The sequence below is a fragment of the Mustela nigripes genome, chromosome 4 (genome assembly GCF_022355385.1).
Source record: "Mustela nigripes isolate SB6536 chromosome 4, MUSNIG.SB6536, whole genome shotgun sequence".
NCBI classification, from domain to species: domain Eukaryota; kingdom Metazoa; phylum Chordata; class Mammalia; order Carnivora; family Mustelidae; genus Mustela; species Mustela nigripes.
In genome coordinates this window covers 15,578,589-15,597,824 of record NC_081560.1, presented here as the reverse complement: position 1 = coordinate 15,597,824, position 19,236 = coordinate 15,578,589, and the positions used below count along the sequence as shown (strand labels likewise).

Below are 19,236 nucleotides of genomic sequence, written 5' to 3'. Positions count from 1 at the left end.
TGTTGTTCTTTAATTTATTCAATAAACATTTATTCCACACCACTGGTGCCAGGCACTGGGCTAGTGTGGTAATGCACGGCATAAAATCTACCAGAGAATATGAAAACTGAACCCATAATTACAGCATCAAATATTAGGGAAACCAAAAGAGCAAAGATCCTACCAACAGTTTTAGAAAGTGAAGAATAAATTGTTGCAGTGGATAAAATGGTCAAAAACCACTGATAATAAATACAAAACTGATAAACCTTGAGTCAGATGCAGGCATAGAAGGGTCATTGGGATTTGCTAACCTCATTCTTGAGTGGAGATCTGATTAGTCTTTCTAATCACATAGGGAAGAAAGAAAAAAAGACAAGAAGCTTCCTGCCACAGTGGTTCTGACCCACTGGGTCTTAAATTTGACTACTCATTAAAATGAACTGGTAAGTTTTTAAGAATACCTGGGTACCATCCCCAGAGAGTTTACTTTAACTAATGTGGGGTGAAACCTGGACACCATGAGTTTTCAACGTTCTGAAGTGACTCATGTACAGAGAGTCTGAGACCCCATAACCAAGCAGACCCTACTCTCCCCACCTCAAGTTAATAGATTCTAGAACTTGTCTATGACTGATCTATTAAATCTGGTACTTTTCTGTCCTTGTACAGTCACCAGAGAAGAAGGTAAAAGAGGAAGAGAGAGGAGGAGACATAAGGTAGCCCAGAGAGATTTTAAGGAGAGAGACAGGAAATCATAGATAGTGAGAAGGCTCAAAGTTAACAAGATAGATCCAGGGGATAAGAAAAAGTCTTCAATGCACAAGCCTTTAAAGAAACAACATAATAAATGAGAATGTTTATATACTTACTAGTAATCTTACATTAGGAATGTACCTAAGGAAATAATCCTAATGGAAGAAAAACCATTTACATCAAGAAGTTTATTTCTACTGTGTATAATCAAAAATTGGAAACATCACAAATGCCCTGTGGAGAAGAATGTTTGGTAGAATAATACATGAAACAGAGCATTATAAAGTCATCAAGAAGTGACAATTATGAAGTCTGGCCATATGGAAAACTACATAATGTAAAGTCAAATAAGAATAAATTTCAAAATGACCTGTATATTACAAATCACAACTCTGAATATAAATAAGAGCTGAAAAAACTGTATTTGTAGCTTGATTTCTGGATCCACACATCCCTGTTAGTTATTTCTACTTGTTCTCCTTTCCTGGAAAAGTTCAAGAATGAGTTCTCTTTATTTGCTGCCCCACTTCCTTTCCACCGCATTGTTTCTCGAACCCAGCTCATCAGGCTTGCTTCCTTCTCTTTCCAATGTAACTATTTTTGTGAAGATCAGCAGTGACTTTACATGGCTCAGTCCAATAGCCACTTCTCAGTCTTTATCGTAATCAACAGCTTTTGATACAGTGATCATTCCCTTCTTTTAGGGACACCTGCTTCCTAGAAATACTATACTCCATTTTTTTTTTTTTAATTGCACCTCAATGGCCACTCCATCACAATCTTCTTTTCTGGACCTTTCCTGTAATCCCAAACTCTAAACAGTAGAGTTTTCCGCAGCTCATTCCGAGATCTTCACTCTTCCCCAGCCACCTCCAGTCGTAGGTTATTTGCTTTTAGTTCTCGTGACTTTAGATTCCATCAATTGTCATCTCCCAAACTATTCATACAGTACAAACCTCCTCTTTGAACTTCACACTCCTTAAAACAAAACAAAAAAACTGCCCTCTCAATATCTCTACTTGAAACCAACAGGCATCTCAAAATTTTAGCCTCAAAACTCAGTCTGTGGTATACTCCTTAAATCTACTCTTACTTCAAATGCTATTTCCATTCTTAGAGCTGCAAATATTTTCTAAAAACTTTGGGGTCGTTTTAGATCTCCCTTTCCCACTCCTGTCCATCTACTAATGTTACTGACTCCAGTTTCAAAATGGGCATGAAACTCAATTACTTACCACTTCAACCACCACCACCTGATCCTCCATAATCTTTGGCTTGGAATGCCCTCATACCCCCTAACTGGTGTCCCTGCATCGGTCTTGCCTCCCCATGGTCTATTCTTCACAGAGCAATGAAAGTAATTGCTTTAAAATGTAAATTTGACCAAGCCACTGATAGGCTCGAAATCCCTCAAAGGCTATCCATGAACTTGGAAGAATGCAAAGCTTTTACTATCTAGTCCCTGGGTGCCTCCCTTACTTCCTATCTCTCTGTAACCTTATTTCCTGTCCTGGTTACCTCATCTTCTATAATACTCTGTCTGAGTCAATGACTTGCAGTCACTTGCTATTTATTTCCTCAAGCTGGCTAAAGAAGCTTCACATCAGGTCCTTTGAATTGGCTGTTCCCTTGACTTATAGTTGCTTACACAAGATAACTACATTGTGCCTCCCTCTTTTTTTTTTTTTTTAAAGGTCTCTGTTCAAATGTCCCTATATCAAAGGCTGTTCACTGCATATGCTGCCTAGTCTATCCAAATTGTTTACTCCTCCATTCTGATTCTATGTGGTTAATTTCTATTCACTTACTGGTCATCAGATCCAGTGTTACTCCTTCCAAGAAGCCATCACTCGCTCCAAAGTCTAAGTGAAGTTATTTGTTAGTTTCTCTCATAAAAGTATGTTCCCTTCCAATAACCTTTCTCCATTGGTAATTATCCATTCATTGGAATGATCCTTTGATTAATGTTTCCTTATATATGAGATTCTAAGCTCCATGAGAACACTGAATGTCCAGAGCTTCACTTAATGCCTGGAAAATAATGACAAATAAATTTTGGGACTTGAAAAGATGAAAGACTAAGAATCAATGAATAAATGAATCCATGCACATTTTTATTATATGCAACTCCAAGTGGGTAGAAAGGCATAATTATTTTTATCTGTCCATTAGTCTAGAGTCATAAACTGTGAGAAGTAAACATGGTGCCTAATAAGAAACAGGACAGTCTTCTAAAATCACAAACAGAAGAAAAGCCTTTTTAAAAAAAAAGTCATGCAAAAAAAAAAGAGATGGAGCATACCTCTTACTAGACTACATTTTTCCCATGGCTCATCCTTTTCCTGCACATCTGTCTTATCTGATACCTAATAAAATACATTTATAGTAACACTACCCAAAAGAGAAATCTGGACTTTGCCCTCAGCTCCGCAAAGGTCATCTAAGTGCTGGGAATGTCCTGCCTGATAAGAGTATATGTTTACCGTGGGGCCTTGAGCCATGCCAGATAGTCTAAGACAACTATGACTTATGGTGGGGCTTAGAGCCATGTATCAGCTCAGCCTCCAGAGGGGCTAGAGATTAAGTTCAGCCATGCAGGAAATCAACCAGGTCTACATGACCAAGCCACAACTAATACACTAGACACCAAGGTTCAGATCGATTGGCAATATGCCACACATGCTGTCACACAAAGTTGCTAGGCGAGGTTAGCACTGTCCGCAAATCCACTGGGAGAGAATAACGGAAAGCTCAACCTGGGAAACTCTCCTGGACTCTGTACCATGTACCTCTCCCCTTGGGTAGATTTGAATTTGTATCCTTTCATTGCAATAGGCCACAAATGTGTATATAATAGCTTTCAGTAAATTCTATGAGTCCTTCTAGTGACTCCTCAAACATTTTGAGTATGATCCTGGGGATGCCCAAACCTTCAACTGATGTCAGAAGTGAAGATGGTCTGGGGGAATCCTGAATTCTGCATAAGGGTATCCAGCTGGCGTTGCATTCACACAAAAAGAGAACAGACAAATGAACCACTGTGGTTTTCTTACATTTCTGATTCATCCTTCTCTAGCTCAATATTAATAAACTATGAGATAGACTTTTCACATACCAGCTATATGATCTTGGGCCTCTCTCACTTCCCTAAACTGTATTTTACTCACCACTAAATTGCAGAAATAAGTGTACTTTACTCACAAGATCACAGCGATACTTAAATGTGAAAAATGCATAATGTCCAATGCCTTGCACACAATTAGAATAGGTGTTCAATGTAGTTTCTACTATTGTTATTGTGGTTACATTTGTGAAACTGAATAAAGGACGCCTCGTTTAAAATGGAGTCAGGAGATCAGATGGGGGAGCTGTCACACTCTACGACTCATCATTAATTGCAGACCGCCAACAGGAAGAGACTTACTTTGCATTTACAAAGAAGACTATTTTGCTCCTTCAGCAAGAGGAAAGGAATTTCTCCTTGATGCCCAACAAGCTCAGCCAATAAGAAAATACCTCAGCCAATGAGAAACCATCACCTCCCTGAACTCACGCTTTCCTCCAGTGGACTTCCATTTAAAGCAGCCTCTCCCACACTCTTCCTTTTCTCTATAATGTTTCTTTCCTTTGATCTCCAGATCAAAGGTAGTGTCATAGCTTGCATGTCCCGAACTATAATTCCTCGGCTAATCCCAAATAATCCCACTTTGCTGGTAAAATAACTGGCAGTTTTACTTTTAAGGTAGACACTCTCCAGTTTTCCTTCCCTTCTAACCCATAGATGTTGGTATTATCTAAGTTTTTTCCCTTGGTCTTTGTACCAAGATTACTAACCTTTCACCCAAATTATTTTTTTCTTCTTCCTGGACATACAGCTAGACCTTATTACCCAGCCATCCTTGCAACTAGGTATGGCCGTGTGACCAAGATCTAACCAATGGAACATAAGCATGAGTGACATGTATGGTTTTCAGACTTGGCCCATCAAAACCTCCCACATGCTTTCCTCCATGCTCTTTTCCCACACTGGATACTTGAAAAGCCAACCTTGGGGATGATTTCAGAAGCCATCTGGTGAAGATCTAAGAGCAACTGTCTGGGGCATTGAAAAACTATGTGAAATAGAACCCACCTCCCACTCAGCCTACCGGAAACAGTCCTTATCCATTACATGAGGGAGAAATATACTTCTCTTCCACAGTGATTGTATGTTTGAGTATCCTATTTATTGCAGCCTAGACTACACCAACTAACACAGACCTTATATTTTTGTATGGATTTCCTTTCATTATCTACATCCAGCCCCAAGTTACTTATCATATACTGAAGAACACATCTAACCTGAGTGCTGGTTTCTTCTGCTCTGAACTCTAATTCTGACTTTCTCTCTATTTTATAATGTTGCAAAATTAATTCCTTTAGAACATAACAACAGTTTTGCCTCTCTCTTGCTCAGGATGCTTAAATGATGTTCTATTATTTATAAAATGAAATCCAAATTTAATCTCACACACTAGACCCTCCACGGACACCAATTTGTCCATCCACAACCTTCCTTGTATTCACCTTTGCACATTTTCTTCCTTCATCACTCTTCTCTAAATATAGCCATAGCCTCCCTTTTTTGTGCCATGCTTTTTGTTTATTCCATTCTCCCCACCCAGGAATCTCTTTCTCCTCTACAAATCAACCTTGAAATACCATCTCAAACAATATACAACTCAGAGTATCCATCTGTGCCAGACCAAAAAAAAAAAAAAAAAAAAAGTTCTCCCATTTCTAAATGAAGATAACATTTCTTCTGTATCTGTCAGTACTGAGACAAGTCTTTATAGATATACATATGTTTATATAGCTGGATCTATACAAAGATGGATCTATCCATCTAGGTATAGATTTATAGATACAGATATGATTCCTTGCTCTCCAGTTCTACTGAAGTCCTAGTAATGGTTATAGTTAAAAGGATAGGTGTGTGTATTGGTGGGAGGGGTTTATAGACTTCAAATAACACAGAATGCACTGACACTAGAGGCAAATCATTTACACAAAAGGAAGATACTTGCTTATATAAATGTTTTGAAACAGGAGGGAAGTTATAAAGATGTATCTCATGTAAATGTCCTTACAAATTTGGAAAGGAAAAGAACTCTGAACTGTCTCTCCCTCAAAATCTTCATGATAATAGTAGGTAGAATTTGTCTAGGATAGTTTAACAAGGATAGTTTAGCCAAGAAGCATGTGGCTATTGAGAACTTGAAATGTGGTTCCCACTAATTGAGATGTCCTGTCACTGTGAAATTCACAGCCGACTTTGAATACTCAGTGGGGGGGGGGGGGGAAGAATGCACACCTCCTCATTGATAGTTTTTATACTGATTACATATGGAGATGGTAATTTTTTTTATATATCTGGTTGAACAAAACATGGTACTAAAATTAAAATTACATATTTATTTTTACTTTTCTCAAAGTGGCTATTAGAAAATTTAGAATTATTTTATGGCTCACATCTATTTCTTATTGGGCAATATTAGCTCAATCACTTGCTTAGGGACAGAAGCTTAGCCCCATGACCTGTGAAACTGTGGGATTCTACGATCTCTCCCAACAACCAGTGTGACTTAAAATTATTACAATTTGGTGAACTAAAAGACTATAAGGGTGCACAGAATCATGCTAGATCTGCCCCCACTATTAACACAGCAGACCAGTGCCAGGACATTCACTGATTTATAGCTGGTTAGCTCCTCCTGACCTCTCGGCCATCAGATGCCTTGATCAACCGACTTAACAGTTTTTGAAATGGGAATGGGAGTGGGGAAAGGTTGAGGTGAGAGTCACAATCGGGGACAACACCCAGACCTGAAGGTCAAGAGCTTAGACCTGAAGGCACAGGTTTGCTAGGACCTGCCCCCTGACAGAAGACTGAAATGAGAACATGCTTCCGCACACAACCATACACACCTGCCTCCTCCTGGCGCTTCATTCAACGTTTCTAAAGATAAGACGACCTAGTTTCCTAACCCAGTTTAAACCAATCCCGCGTGAAGACTGTCCGCGTAATCTTGTCCCTGAACCAAGTGGTAGGGTGGTGTGTAACTGTGTTATGTTTCTACATACCTAGGAGAAAGCACTTCTTTTCTTAGCATTGTCAACTAGAGAAAAGAAAATATGGTCTGGATTTAAAATCCAGCTTTGTTTGTGTTGAACTTATTTTCCATAGCCCTCGGGATTGGCGGAAATTTTCCAAGGAGAGAGGAAAAAAATGAACTGAAATTAAAATTGACGTTAGAACCAACATGCCCTTTAAGAAAGATCTGGATGGCTTTCCCACCACTGCTTTGAAAGTTGTTTTAGGCAGTGTAAGGGGCAAAAACAAATGATAAAACAGTGGAGACAGAGTGAGACCCACCTCCTTACCCCTGCTATCATATTAAAAAGAGAGAAGAAATCTCTAAGTACAAATTAAGTCTCCACCATAGAATCAGGCCTGCGACATTTAAGAGAAGACACACATTATCTGTACAACAGACATACTTCTGAAGGAGCTAACTCACTCTAAACCGGAAACCTGGATTCCAGCCCAGGAGATGGGAATTTTTTTTTTCCCTTTTTGAGTATTACTCCTTTTCTGGCAACTTAGCCTGTTTTCCCCAAAACTGGCTTGCCCAGCATGCATGACTTGGTGTCCATGGGAGCAGCTCCTGCAGGTTGTCACCATGAAGGTGAATAGGGGAAGAGTGGGGAGGAAGAGGGCAGCCCGCGGCTGCGCTCTAAGACTTACACAATGCTTCATACTAGGAAAGAGAGGTTAAAAGAGTTACCTGGGATTCAAAGAGCAGAAACCCATTTATTTTCCAAAGGCAGCTTTGGACTCTCTGTCTACCAATCCTTTCAGGAATTGGAGATTACCTGAGGCTGGTCAACTCCCAGTGAAATATCCCCTTCTCACTTGATTGAACAGAAAGCTGCACTCAATTTGTCCCCCGACATCTGCAGCCAGAGAGCAGGTAGGCCTGTGATGCTGTGCTCTCCATCGTGAAGAAGAAAAACCAAGCAGAAAACACTGTCCCTCCCTTCAAGGAGCCTGAAATCCAGCTGAGGACATAGAATAAGAGAACAACTAAAACCCGCTAATTTGGTTCTAAGGTTTATAAGACCGTGAACCATGGGGAGAGGTACTGTGAGGAAATAAAGCAAAAATGGGTAAGATAAACAGGACTGGTTCAGTTGAAAAGATGGACATGACCCGGCACAGAGCAAGGGAGGAAATGTCTATAGGACACAGCAATTGCCACTTGTGTCTACTATTGTCACTAGAAGCCTCAGGTGCCACGGTAGAGACTGATCAGGCCACTATTTGGACATCAACATTGAGGGTTCCATCCGGGATGTACATGGAGGGACAGGCATTTGCTCAGGACACAGGAGGGACTGTTCTTGACGAGTCACCAAGAAAATGAGATCAAGGAAGACAGAGAATCTGATAAGTCATAATAACTATTTGAGTAAATCACAGCAAGAGAGAAGTTCCGGGACTTTGAGGAACAGCTAAAAATAAGAGGGAGATAATACACATCACTAAGTAGGAAAATGAGAATATGACGATGAGAATATGAATACTTTAAGGGCATTATTAAGTCTGCGTACCCAACACGTCAAACCGACTCCTACTCTAGTATACACCTGGCCCAAGGACACAGGTGCCGAGTCTAGGCTCACCAAATCAGTACCCTTCGGTGTCCCAGCACCCCCACTAGCCAGCTGCTTCCCCAAGGTCCTTTGCACAAAGATACTTAGGAAATGTTGCGCCCCTTTCTGAAGACTTTTGCATGAAGTCAAAACAGGATTGCTTTGGGATTCTACAATAATCAGAAATGTAGGGACTAAGCTTTTAATCCCAGCGTTTAATTCTACCCTGATTCGTCTTACAACTTCACATGCACCATGAAGAGCCTCTGTATCTGTTTTTTTTCACTGCTGAAATGCAGGGTGGGGGGTGACATAAGTCAGCGGGTGAGAGTCCTAGAGGCCTTTGAAATGACCCTCCACACCCCCCAAACCCTCCCTCTCAACTGGGAGACACATAAAAAGCTCCAAACCAAGATCAGTAAATAGTAAGTGTGAATAAATGAAGAGTGATCATTTCAATGCGTTGAGTCCAGGAGAGTGGGCTGGTGGAGGGGGAGAGGCAGTCCTGCTGTTCTTCCACAGGGGGCCGGGCGGGGCGGTGGGATGAGGGAATGGCAGAGGCTGGTCAAGCCAGTGGTCAAGCTGGTAAGCCAGGGGCTTACCCTTGAAGCAGAACACAGAAAACCCTGGTTCAGCAGCTTGTACAGACCAACAAACTAAGGTGACATAAATGAAAATGGCGAAAAGCCCATTTGTTAGGAAAAGCCAAAAATTTTGAAGCAAGGGTAAGTCTGGGGCGGGGTGCGGGGGGTGCTCTAAAATGTTTTTAGCCATCTGCTTCTTCCTCTCTTCTGAGAACACTGTTTTACATGGTCCTAATAAGGAACTGTAGTGTTGGTCACTGTTTGGCTTTGGTTCACTAACAGCAGTATCAGCCCACAGTTAATTTTTCTTTTCAGAGTCATATCTTTATAGTTCCTTGCACGTCAGATCTTCAAATATGCCCTCAGATGGACCGTCTTCAGAGTAGGCTCTCAGTGTTCCCTCCATTGTGAAACGTCCCCACAGCGCTTCCTGACATGCCATCATTTCCCTGGGGCGCTGCGACAGGGCGCCCACAATCAAAGGAGAGGGAGGAAGAAAGAACTTAGTCCTCACTTGTTCTCCCCCTGCTATGTAGTACAGCCTTCCACCACCAGCCCAAAATACCATTCTGATGAAATATTAGAGTGCCTACATCTCTACAGGAATCAGAAAATAATACCTTCTTGCCAAGCTTCGGCTGAAACAGGACACTTCTTTTTAAGAGCCATTTCTGATAACTGTTTCCACCATCAAACAGTGGTGGATCGTCCTTCCTGGAGCTCTGTGACTCGGGGCCCCTCCATTCCAGGGGTCGACACCTATGTTCTTGCTGTTGACTTCTTGTCTCCAACTGCTTCCCAAGCTCCTTCAAGGCAGAAACCCCATCTTCCTCCCCTCAGGATCCCAAGGAACCAAGGCAGGCTCTAGCACAAAGCAGGGACTCAAATGTGGGATGGATTAGTGAATTCATCCCTAATTTTCTTTCTGATTAAATAAATCGGCAGGCTGCGCTGTTTACAAAGACCTTTGACACTTACTGCCACATTTGACTCTAATAACAATGAGGAAGTCCCTCTTAGGGAGGGGCCACAGTTGTCCCTATCGATGAGGACACTCAGACTGAAAGAAATCAAGGGACTTGACTAATATCACACAAGGAACAAAAGGATTTAATGACTTTTTCTATGTCAACGATTTAAATTCTCCCTCATCGGGGCGCCTGGGTGGCTCAGTGGGTTAAGCCACTGCCTTCGGCTCAGGTCATGATCTCAGGGTCCTGGGATCGAGTCCCGCATCGGGCTCTCTGCTCAGCAGGGAGCCTGCTTCCCTATCTCTCTCTGCCTGCCTCTCCAACTACTTGTGATTTCTCTCTGTCAAATAAATAAATAAAATCTTTTTAAAAAATAAATAAATAAAATAAATTCTCCCTCATTAGGGTCCTACTACTTTAGGTCAGAGGACTGTTTTGGCATCACAAACATTAAATTCACCAGTTTGGGTCCCTGAGTTGCATCATTCTCATCACTGGACCCCAAATGTCTCTCTTTGATCTTATTTATCCGCTTGTTTATACATTTAATTCTTTTTAATTACATAAACACTGGCGTGGATAGATTCTACTTTCCATTACGGTTTAAGAGTTCATCAAGGAACAGTCCTGGAATCAAGAGGAAGGCCAAGAAGGGAGCTCTTTCTTCCTGAGCACCAGTGCAGCACGTGCGGGGCCTACCACAGCACTCTCAAGCCTCTCATCGAGGAAGAAGCTGCATCCCAGCTAAGCCCAGTCTTCTGCCAGGTGCTTCATGAAGGTAGGCAGCATACCATGGCATGGGTCCGGAATGTCAAGTAAGAATGTCACTAAGTGTGTGCTTGGGAGAGGGGAAGAATTGTTTTACTATAAAAGGACATTAAGTCATGACTTATGGGCTAAAAAAATATTTTAATTAAAAAAAAAGAAAAAAAAAAAAACCCTCTTTTCCCACCCTGCTTTCTCTTTCATGCGGGAGACCATGGATTATCCCCACTATTCAGCTCAACTACCAATGCTGAACCAGAACCACCCTCCGGACCAGAGCGGAGAATTATAGGGAAGCCCTCCTCTACCTTCGTGCTGCTCCCTAAGTTCCTTCCCCCAGGAAGGGACAAAGTCTTTCAGTCCACAGTGATTGATGCCTTTGACCAAGAACCTGACTTGGTTCTTGGACCAAGAGCCTTGGACCAAGACCCTCATAAATGGATTCTGATTAATTTAAGAAGTTCAGAATGCAATCTTCAGTTCAAGTTTCTGTGGATGTCTTTTGGTTAAAATTGGTGACGATACCCAACCCACTGATGCCAGACCCATCTACCGTTGTATTGGAGACAGAAATATATCAGATGAGAGGGCACGAAGTCCCTAAAATGTAAAATGAAATTATTTCCTGTCAGGGAAAAACAAACAAACAAACAAACAAACAAGCTTCTAAAAGGAAAAGAAAGCAGTCTGAGCTGAGGAGACTAAGCTTAGATGACACAAAGTTGCTAAGGGTAGGCTCTACTCATCGTCAAGTGGGCAAGAACAATAAAGCATGTGCCCAGAGCTACTTCCGATCTCACAGCTGCAAACCCAGGCAGCAGTGCCTCCAGTGATTCATGGCATTTTTATTTTAGTCTGAAACACATCCCATTTCATACACAGGAGCTATGTTCCTGGAGGTTTGAGAAAGGAACTATGGCTTAGGCGTCTGAAGATGGGTCAGTGAGCAATATTGGAAATGAGTAAGTCTTGCGCTGTAGCCACAGGGATCCTGACAATGAGAGACACACATGCAAGTGAATGACGTTGAAATGAAGAAGCCAACACCTACGCTCCAGTCCAGAGTCGCTCTGGGCTCCTTCGCCGGGCCGTTTGCCACGGGGAGGCTGAGGGCATGTGCGGGAACCAGGTGCTGTAGGCCTGCCCGGGAGATGGCTTTCCTGCAGCCAGAAGGAAAACAAAAGAAAACAAACAAACAAACAAACAAACAAAAAAAACACACAAAGAAAAACCAACATCAGAAGGTCATACATACTAAAAAATTTCCCCAGGGTAAAAACAACACCTGTGTTAGTCTTCCGCATGCAAAACCCTTTGCAAATGTATTAGAATCTATGCCTCTGAAGTACATGACCAAGGCGGGGCGTGGGGAGGCACAGGTCTCAAAAGACAGGGAGGTTGAGGGGACCCCTTTGGGGGTAGCACTGCTTCAGAGATAGAAATTAAAATATAAGCCCCTATTCAGGGTACAGGGCAGAACGCAGGTCTGTTTACCAAAAAGAAAAAAAAGAAAGACCGAGGGCCCGGGTGGTCATAATACTTGGACAATTTTAAAGCTGTCGGAGGCTAAAGGCAAGAAAAGTGGGCTGGTGGGGTCCTCTGTGGAAATCCCTCCATCTCCCCGCAAAGTGCTCTCCAAGCGGGCGCAGCACCAGTCTTGCTCCTGCCAAGAACGTCCCCCCTCCTCCCTACAGAGGACTCCCGCAGAAAGCTTGAAGTTCCAAATGGGAAAAGACTGATTGGTAGCGGCCAAGACAAGGCCCATGCAGAGAGGCCGCGATCTTACCGAGGCCCACAGAAAGAGAGAACCAGAACGTGGGGCTTCGATTCGGTTTGGCACCTGGAATACAACAGAACGCAGGTCAGAAAGAGGGGGGAATGAATCGGAGAGGTTGAGAAAGTCAGCCCTGACCTTGGTCTGCAAAGATAAGAAATGAGAGGAGTTGCTTCAGCAGGCAAATACGACGAGGACAGGGTGAAGGGACAGGAAGGGAGAGGAGAGCCTGGTGGACAGAGTAAGAACGGCAAGATCAGGAAGAAAGTAGGGAGATCTTGTGATGCCGTCATTAATCGTGTTAAGTTCAATCGCTGCATCGCTCCATGAAAAATGCCAGACGGGGTCTCAAGCTTCAACATCAATGGTGATTCATGAATTAACTAGGGGCTCCCTGGAAAGGAGAGGGGTTTTCCAACTCTACAGGGATGTCCATGTGTGCTTTGAGAATCATGTGAACCAGAATCAGGTGGGTCTTGTGACCCTGTGGATGAGCCCTGTGTAGGTCTGAGGCCGAGGCACAGAAATCTGCATTGACGCATGCCTCCTTCTATGAGCTAAAGTTTTCAAGCCGCTCCATGAGTGTATGGAAAGACTTTAAAGAGGCTAGGAGATGGAGAATCTCCAATATGCACCCTCAGGAAAGTGAAATCTAAGAACTTAGAGATGGATTTCAGGTTAATGCCTAATTTGCAGATAACTGGAAAACTCTCTCTCAACCAATGAACATCCACCAAGATTGTCTCCCCATCCTCAAGCCACTGAACCTGCTGCTTGGACTCAGGCTAGATACCCTGCTCTTTGCACTCCTGGCCATAAAAACAGCCCACCCCAAATTGTTAACGAACTTTCCCACGGTTTGCTACAGGTTTTGTGTCCTGAACAGCAACTCCCATGCTATTCTCGAATAAAGCCAATTTCCAGTAATTCAAGCTTGCCTTAGTTTCCTCTTTATTTGGGTTGGCAAGAGCAAACACGTTTGGGCAAGCGGGGAGCCCTAACTTACCCAGGCCCATCAAAGCAGGGGAGCCCCAAAGGAAAGCATCAGCAACCTCATTATGCACTTTATCCCCATTAGTTCTCAGCACCCTATCTCAGAGGATGCGAATGCTGCAGTGGAATCTGCCATCTCGGACACAGGACCTGCAGACAAACAGGGTTCCCAGGGAGGCCCAGATCCTCAGATTTCTTCAGGCATCTCACTATACAGAGGAACAAGGCTGCGGACAGGTAGACGGGGGCAAAAGGAAGGCGGCAACAGCCAGATGTACAGCGAATCCCGTCATGACTGAGCCCGGGAAAGGAAAGGAACTTGCTGGGGAAAGCGGGAGGCCTGACAGCAGAATGTAAAAGCTCCCTTAGAATCTAAAGTTTGCAGGTGGTCTCTCTGTTCTGTTCCCTGATCTCTGCAAACTCCACCCAGAAATGGAATTTGTAATTGACCAAGATCAACAGTAGCCTCAAAACCCACAGAAAGGTTGGGTAGAAACCAAAAAAGAATCCAAGATCGTGCAGCCACTGATCAATGGCCAAGTGTGTCTAAGAGCTCAGCAAGTGCCCCGCCCCTTTCTCCCCCTCTCTCATATTCCCACACGGGAAGTCTTAGAAATAACGTCAAGGTCTTTAGTAGTTGAAAGTGATCCCATCAAACTTGCCAGTAGCCTACTTTCCGAAGCTCCCACTGGGTGACACACAATGTACTTGCTTTATGTAATTCCCCAAAGAGTCGTTACAAGTGTGTAGACCTTTAATGAAGACATCCTGCTGACACAATCCTCGCTTTCCTCAAGGCAAATAATTAACAACATCCAGTTTGGCCCCTTCACCAACACTGACTCTTTTGGGTTCCCAGAGCCAATTCCAAAGTTGGAAGGTTCCCTCAACATCAAGCAATTCTCAGACACCAGCAGGGTGTCCCAGAATTCAACTTAATTCTGACACTCTCTATGCAGAGCTAACATGGGATTCCACAGGTCTAGGGTTCAGTCCTACAGGACCTCTCCCCACCCCCACTTCAGATCCCAGTCACAAGCCCCAGGCTGTTACCTGGGCTTCTGGTCCACCAGCTCCAGATGGGAGGTTCCAATGACCTCCTCCTTAGGTTTGATTCATTTGTTAAAGTGGCTCACCAAACTGACAGGAACACTTACTTAACGTTTATCCATTTCCTAAAGCAGAGGATGAAGGATAGGAATCCACAGTCAGCTGAAGGGATACAGAGGGTGACGTATGGGGAAGGGGTGTGGGGCTTCCATCCCCTCTCCAGGGGCCTCCCTCTTCCAGAACCTCCACCTGCTCACTGAAAGTCTCTGAACTCCACTCTTCTGGGGTTTTAGGGAGGCTTTATTATATATGCAAGAATGCTTAAATCATTGGCCATTGGCTACTGATGTTCTGAACCTTCAGCCTCTTTCTCCCCCCCCACCCCCCCACCCCCACCCCCGAGGGAAAGGGGATTGGGACAGAAAGTTCCAACCCTCCCATCACAAAATTAGTCCTCAGGGAAAATAGCCCCCACACTTGGGTGGGGTACAAAGCCACCTTCATTAACATAATGAAAAACTCTTTCGCCCTTATCACAGGCTTCAGGAGTTGTGAGCAGAGGTCTGTGGATGAAGACCAAGTAAGTATGAGAAATATATTTTGGTCATTTGGACGACCAGATATATATTGCTTATAAATCACAATGTTGCAGGCCTTCACCCAAAGTATGTTCCGTTCCACTGAGCAATAAGGAAAGAACACTGGAAGATTCTTATATGGTGCTCTTTCGTGGCCCATGCATGGGTCCGAGTTCAAGAAACTGTGTAACGTTTTTCTTTGGGACTTTGCTCTGGCTTTGAAGGAGGCTGTATGTGATTCCAAGTCACAGCTTTCATCACAAGAAAATCGGATCTCCGCGGAGTCAGAATCTACAGGTCCCACCTTTGGTTCCTTAAGGTAACAAACAGTGCCTGAGCACAAGGCCTTGAAAGAGCTGAAGAATACTTAAATCTTGAGTAAATGAGGAAAAAGACAAGTTCTTCATCTTTTCATGAACAGCCACAGAGAGCTGTGATCAGAATGAAAAAGAAGGGAGGGAACACAATTCTGTGGGCACAGTGGACACCACGGGACAAATGACTTGACCGGACTAAAAGTTGGAGACTCTGACCACCAACCCCTGGGTTCCTAATGAAAACTGCCAGGAGGGACACATTGCTGAAATAACCAGATTAGGATGGGAGGGCTCAATGTGTCTCCAGAAGAGCACGGTGGCAGTAAGGGAACAGACCCACAAACCCCCAACCATGACTCAGCTCGGCAAGGAAAGCAGAGTCCATTGGCACTCTTGCCCAGCCCGAGAACAGAAACGAGTACGTAAGGCTTCTCGCTGCCTACTGATCCCCGGTTGTCGATAATAAGGGCGGTTTCCTGTACCATGACTAGAGGACAATTGTATACGTACGACACGCATGAACACTTATGAGGAGGAAGAGAAGTAAGAACCATCAGAGCGGTCCTGGATTTTAGCTGCAAATGGGCCTCCCAAGAGGTTATTACATTAGAAGGAGAACAGGAGAAAGATTCGTAGGTGAGGAGGAACAGAAGGCTGGCTGAGGAGACAACGGAAGCTGACACCCTGCAACCTTCCCCCTCTCCCCACTCCAGGGGGGGACACGCGTGACATTCTTCCAGGAATCTCCCATCCTATGTGAAATACCTTGCCAGAGGGGAAAAACTACCTTATTCTTGTAGGTCCTCTTTAGCATATAAAAGTTCTATTGAAACCTTTTCTCCCAACCCCTTGCTATATAACCTGCCACCCCTCAAAACCCTGGGGCAGCAGCTCTTTCTGCCACAGGTCCTGTCCTTGAACTTTAATAAACCACCACCGTTTTGCACCAAAGATGATGGCTCAGAGGAAGTGAGTTGGGGGAAATCAGAGGGGGGGAGACAAACTATGAGAGACGGTGGAATCTGATAAACAAACTGAGGGTTTGGGAGGGGAGAAAGGTGTGGGGGGTTAGGTGAGCCTGGTGGTGGGTATTGTGGAGGGCACTTATTGCATGGAGCACTGGGTGTGGTGCATCAACAATGTATTCTGGAACACTGAAAAGAAAATTTAAAAAGAAATTAAAAAAAAAAAAAAGAATTCTTTTGGGGCACCTGGGTGGCTCAGTGGGTTAAAGCCTTTGCCTTCGGCTCAGGTCATGATCTTAGGGTCCTGGGATTGAGTCCCGCATTGGGCTCTCTGCTCAGCGGGGAGCCTGCTTCCTCCTCTCTCTCTCTCTCTCTCTCTCTCTCTCTGCCTAGTTGTGATCTCTAGCTATCAAATAAATAAATAAATAAATAAATAAATAAATAAATAAATATTTAATAAAACCAAGAATTCTTTCTTGGTCCTCAGCTCCGGACCCCACCCCTAAACCTCCCGATGTTCTAAAACTTCATCAGAGGTACTACAGCGAGGCAGGGGGCAACTTCTGATGACAGCTTTTTCCTCTTTCTCAACAGCCGTGTGAGAACATTCTTCTCTCCAAGAGTTCATATATGCATACACTTTACATTCCAAAATAAGAAAGCAACTGAATTCTTTCGGACCTCAAATAAAATGAGTGTAAGCTATTTCTCTATGTGGGTTCATCTTGGTTGTAGAAGATGACATTTCGAAGTGGTCAAATCTGGGGTGTGCTGAGTTGGCAGGGGCTTTACGTTACAGTATGGTTCAGTGTAAAAAAAAAAAAAAATCGATGGGGTTTCAACTTCACGTTTTTTCCCACCCGCCCAGAATCCTCCCAAACCTATAATCAGACAGTGAGATGGCGGTGGTCCTTCCTATCAATTTTACAACAATACTTTGTTGTGATGGCTATGATGGCAAAAGAATCTTGGAAAAGGACAACTGTGGTATTAACTGGGAAGCAGATACGAAAAGAAAATATTCTATAATGCAGTTTTAGGCGTACAAAGTCATGGTTAATGTCAATTACCTGCCATGAAAAACCTCAAACATATTTAAAGTATAAAAACCATCTTATATTTTAAATAGCATTCTATTATTTCCTCCACTTCATTCAGTAAGACTACAAACTGCTAAAGGACAGGGCTCAATTCATCCCCTAATCTTATTATATTCTGGCCTCGGGGTAGACACAGCAAATATTCAATAAATGCTTTCTGAGTTAATGAATGAACTTGACCAAAAAGCTAAGCAAAACAGCTTGCTGATTAGATCAAGGGTTGAGAAATCTGATTTAGGAAGATTTGAATGATATGCCAGGCTGTGCATTTCGGTGATATACTTTGCAGAGAGGGCCAGAAATTCTTCAAAGCAGCTCTTTAAAGAAAAAGGCAAAAGAGGTAGAATTCAGGATTAAGAAGCCTGAGAGACATAAAAACGGCTTTGTGATCAACGTAAAATAAAATCCTATTGCTGTGACATTTGTAAAGGGCATAGGATAGTGTTAATATTTCTATAACGTATTTATTGAAATAAATGTGTAGCATATACTCTTTACAAGAGAATTTTAAAAAATTTATGGGAAAACATGTAAGTGGTTATTTAGCCAGGATACCCTCTAATTATCCGATTTGCAATTTCCTCTCAATTTGCTCTGGTTCCACCCTGATTCCACATTAATAAGGCTCCTATATGCAGTCCATCGCCATCTGCCAACTCCCTTTCTGGGTGATTCTATGAATAGCATAGAATGAGGACCCCACCTGCTGAGCAGAGAAGCAAGCACCAAAGGAAACAAAACTTTCCTTAGGGGCAACTGGGTGGCTCAGTCAGTTAAGCGTCTACCTTTGGCTCGAGTCATGGTCCCAGAGTCCTGGGATCAAGCCCCATGTCAGTCTCCCTCCTCAGTGGGAGCCTGCTTCTCCCTCTCCATCCCACTCATGCTCTCTTCTCACTATCTCTGTCTCTCCTGAATAAATAAATAAACCTTAAAAAAAGAAAAAAGTTGCCCTTAGCTAAGAGAAGCAACTGACGTAGAGATTGGTGAACTCGTCCCGTTTTACAAAAAGAAGCGGCTGTCTAGACAGGTACTCCGTACCTTGGTTTAGGTCCCCAAGTGCCTCAAGAGGGATCTTCATCACTGTGTATGGGTTGGTGTGCTTTCCCCCATATATGCTATTTTGTTAATAATTTTGTTTATATTCAAAGCAGCCTACAATGCTCCTTGGTTGATCTAGAGAGCTGCCTGCAATGTTAAGCACAGTCCACAAGATTGGAAAAACAAAAAACAAACAAACAAGAACTGTCCGAAGCCCCACACAAACTCCAAATATCCCACTAGTGATTTATTTAGGAGAACAAACCTTGTGTGATGATTTGAGCCTAAATCCTAATCCGTATTACACACTAACGCAAAGTAGTTTTTGACCATTTTAATGTGCACTGAAATTTTTGAGAACGTAATTATTGAAACAAAGGATGTTTTCCGCTTCCTACGGGTTGTAAGTCATTCAAAAAATTGCTTCCTGTGTTGATGCTTCAACATGGTACTCCTGTATTTACGTTTTTAGCTGTTACTTTCACAGTGATTCTTTGAGAGGGGTGCCCAACCTGTAGCAGAGCTTGACATCAGTCTATTGAAAAGCACGGACTGCATGGAGCACTGGGTATCATATGCAAACAATGAGTCATGGAACACACCATCAAAAACTATTGATGTACAGTACAGTGACTAACATAACATAAAAAAAAAAAAAAAAAAAAAAAAAA

At 43.1% G+C, this 19,236-nt stretch overlaps 1 protein-coding gene across 3 annotated transcripts in view; it reads right to left on the bottom strand.

Annotated features, from left to right (window-relative positions):
• The window catches only part of DGKI (diacylglycerol kinase iota), a 433,300-nt gene that overhangs the window by 268,216 nt on the left and 145,848 nt on the right, over positions 1-19,236 (bottom strand). For all 3 annotated transcript variants that reach the window (XM_059396338.1, XM_059396340.1, XM_059396341.1), the window contains exon 2: positions 11,802-11,910. In XM_059396338.1, coding sequence (XP_059252321.1) covers positions 11,802-11,910 — 109 coding nt within the window. The remainder of the gene's footprint in view (positions 1-11,801; positions 11,911-19,236) is intronic.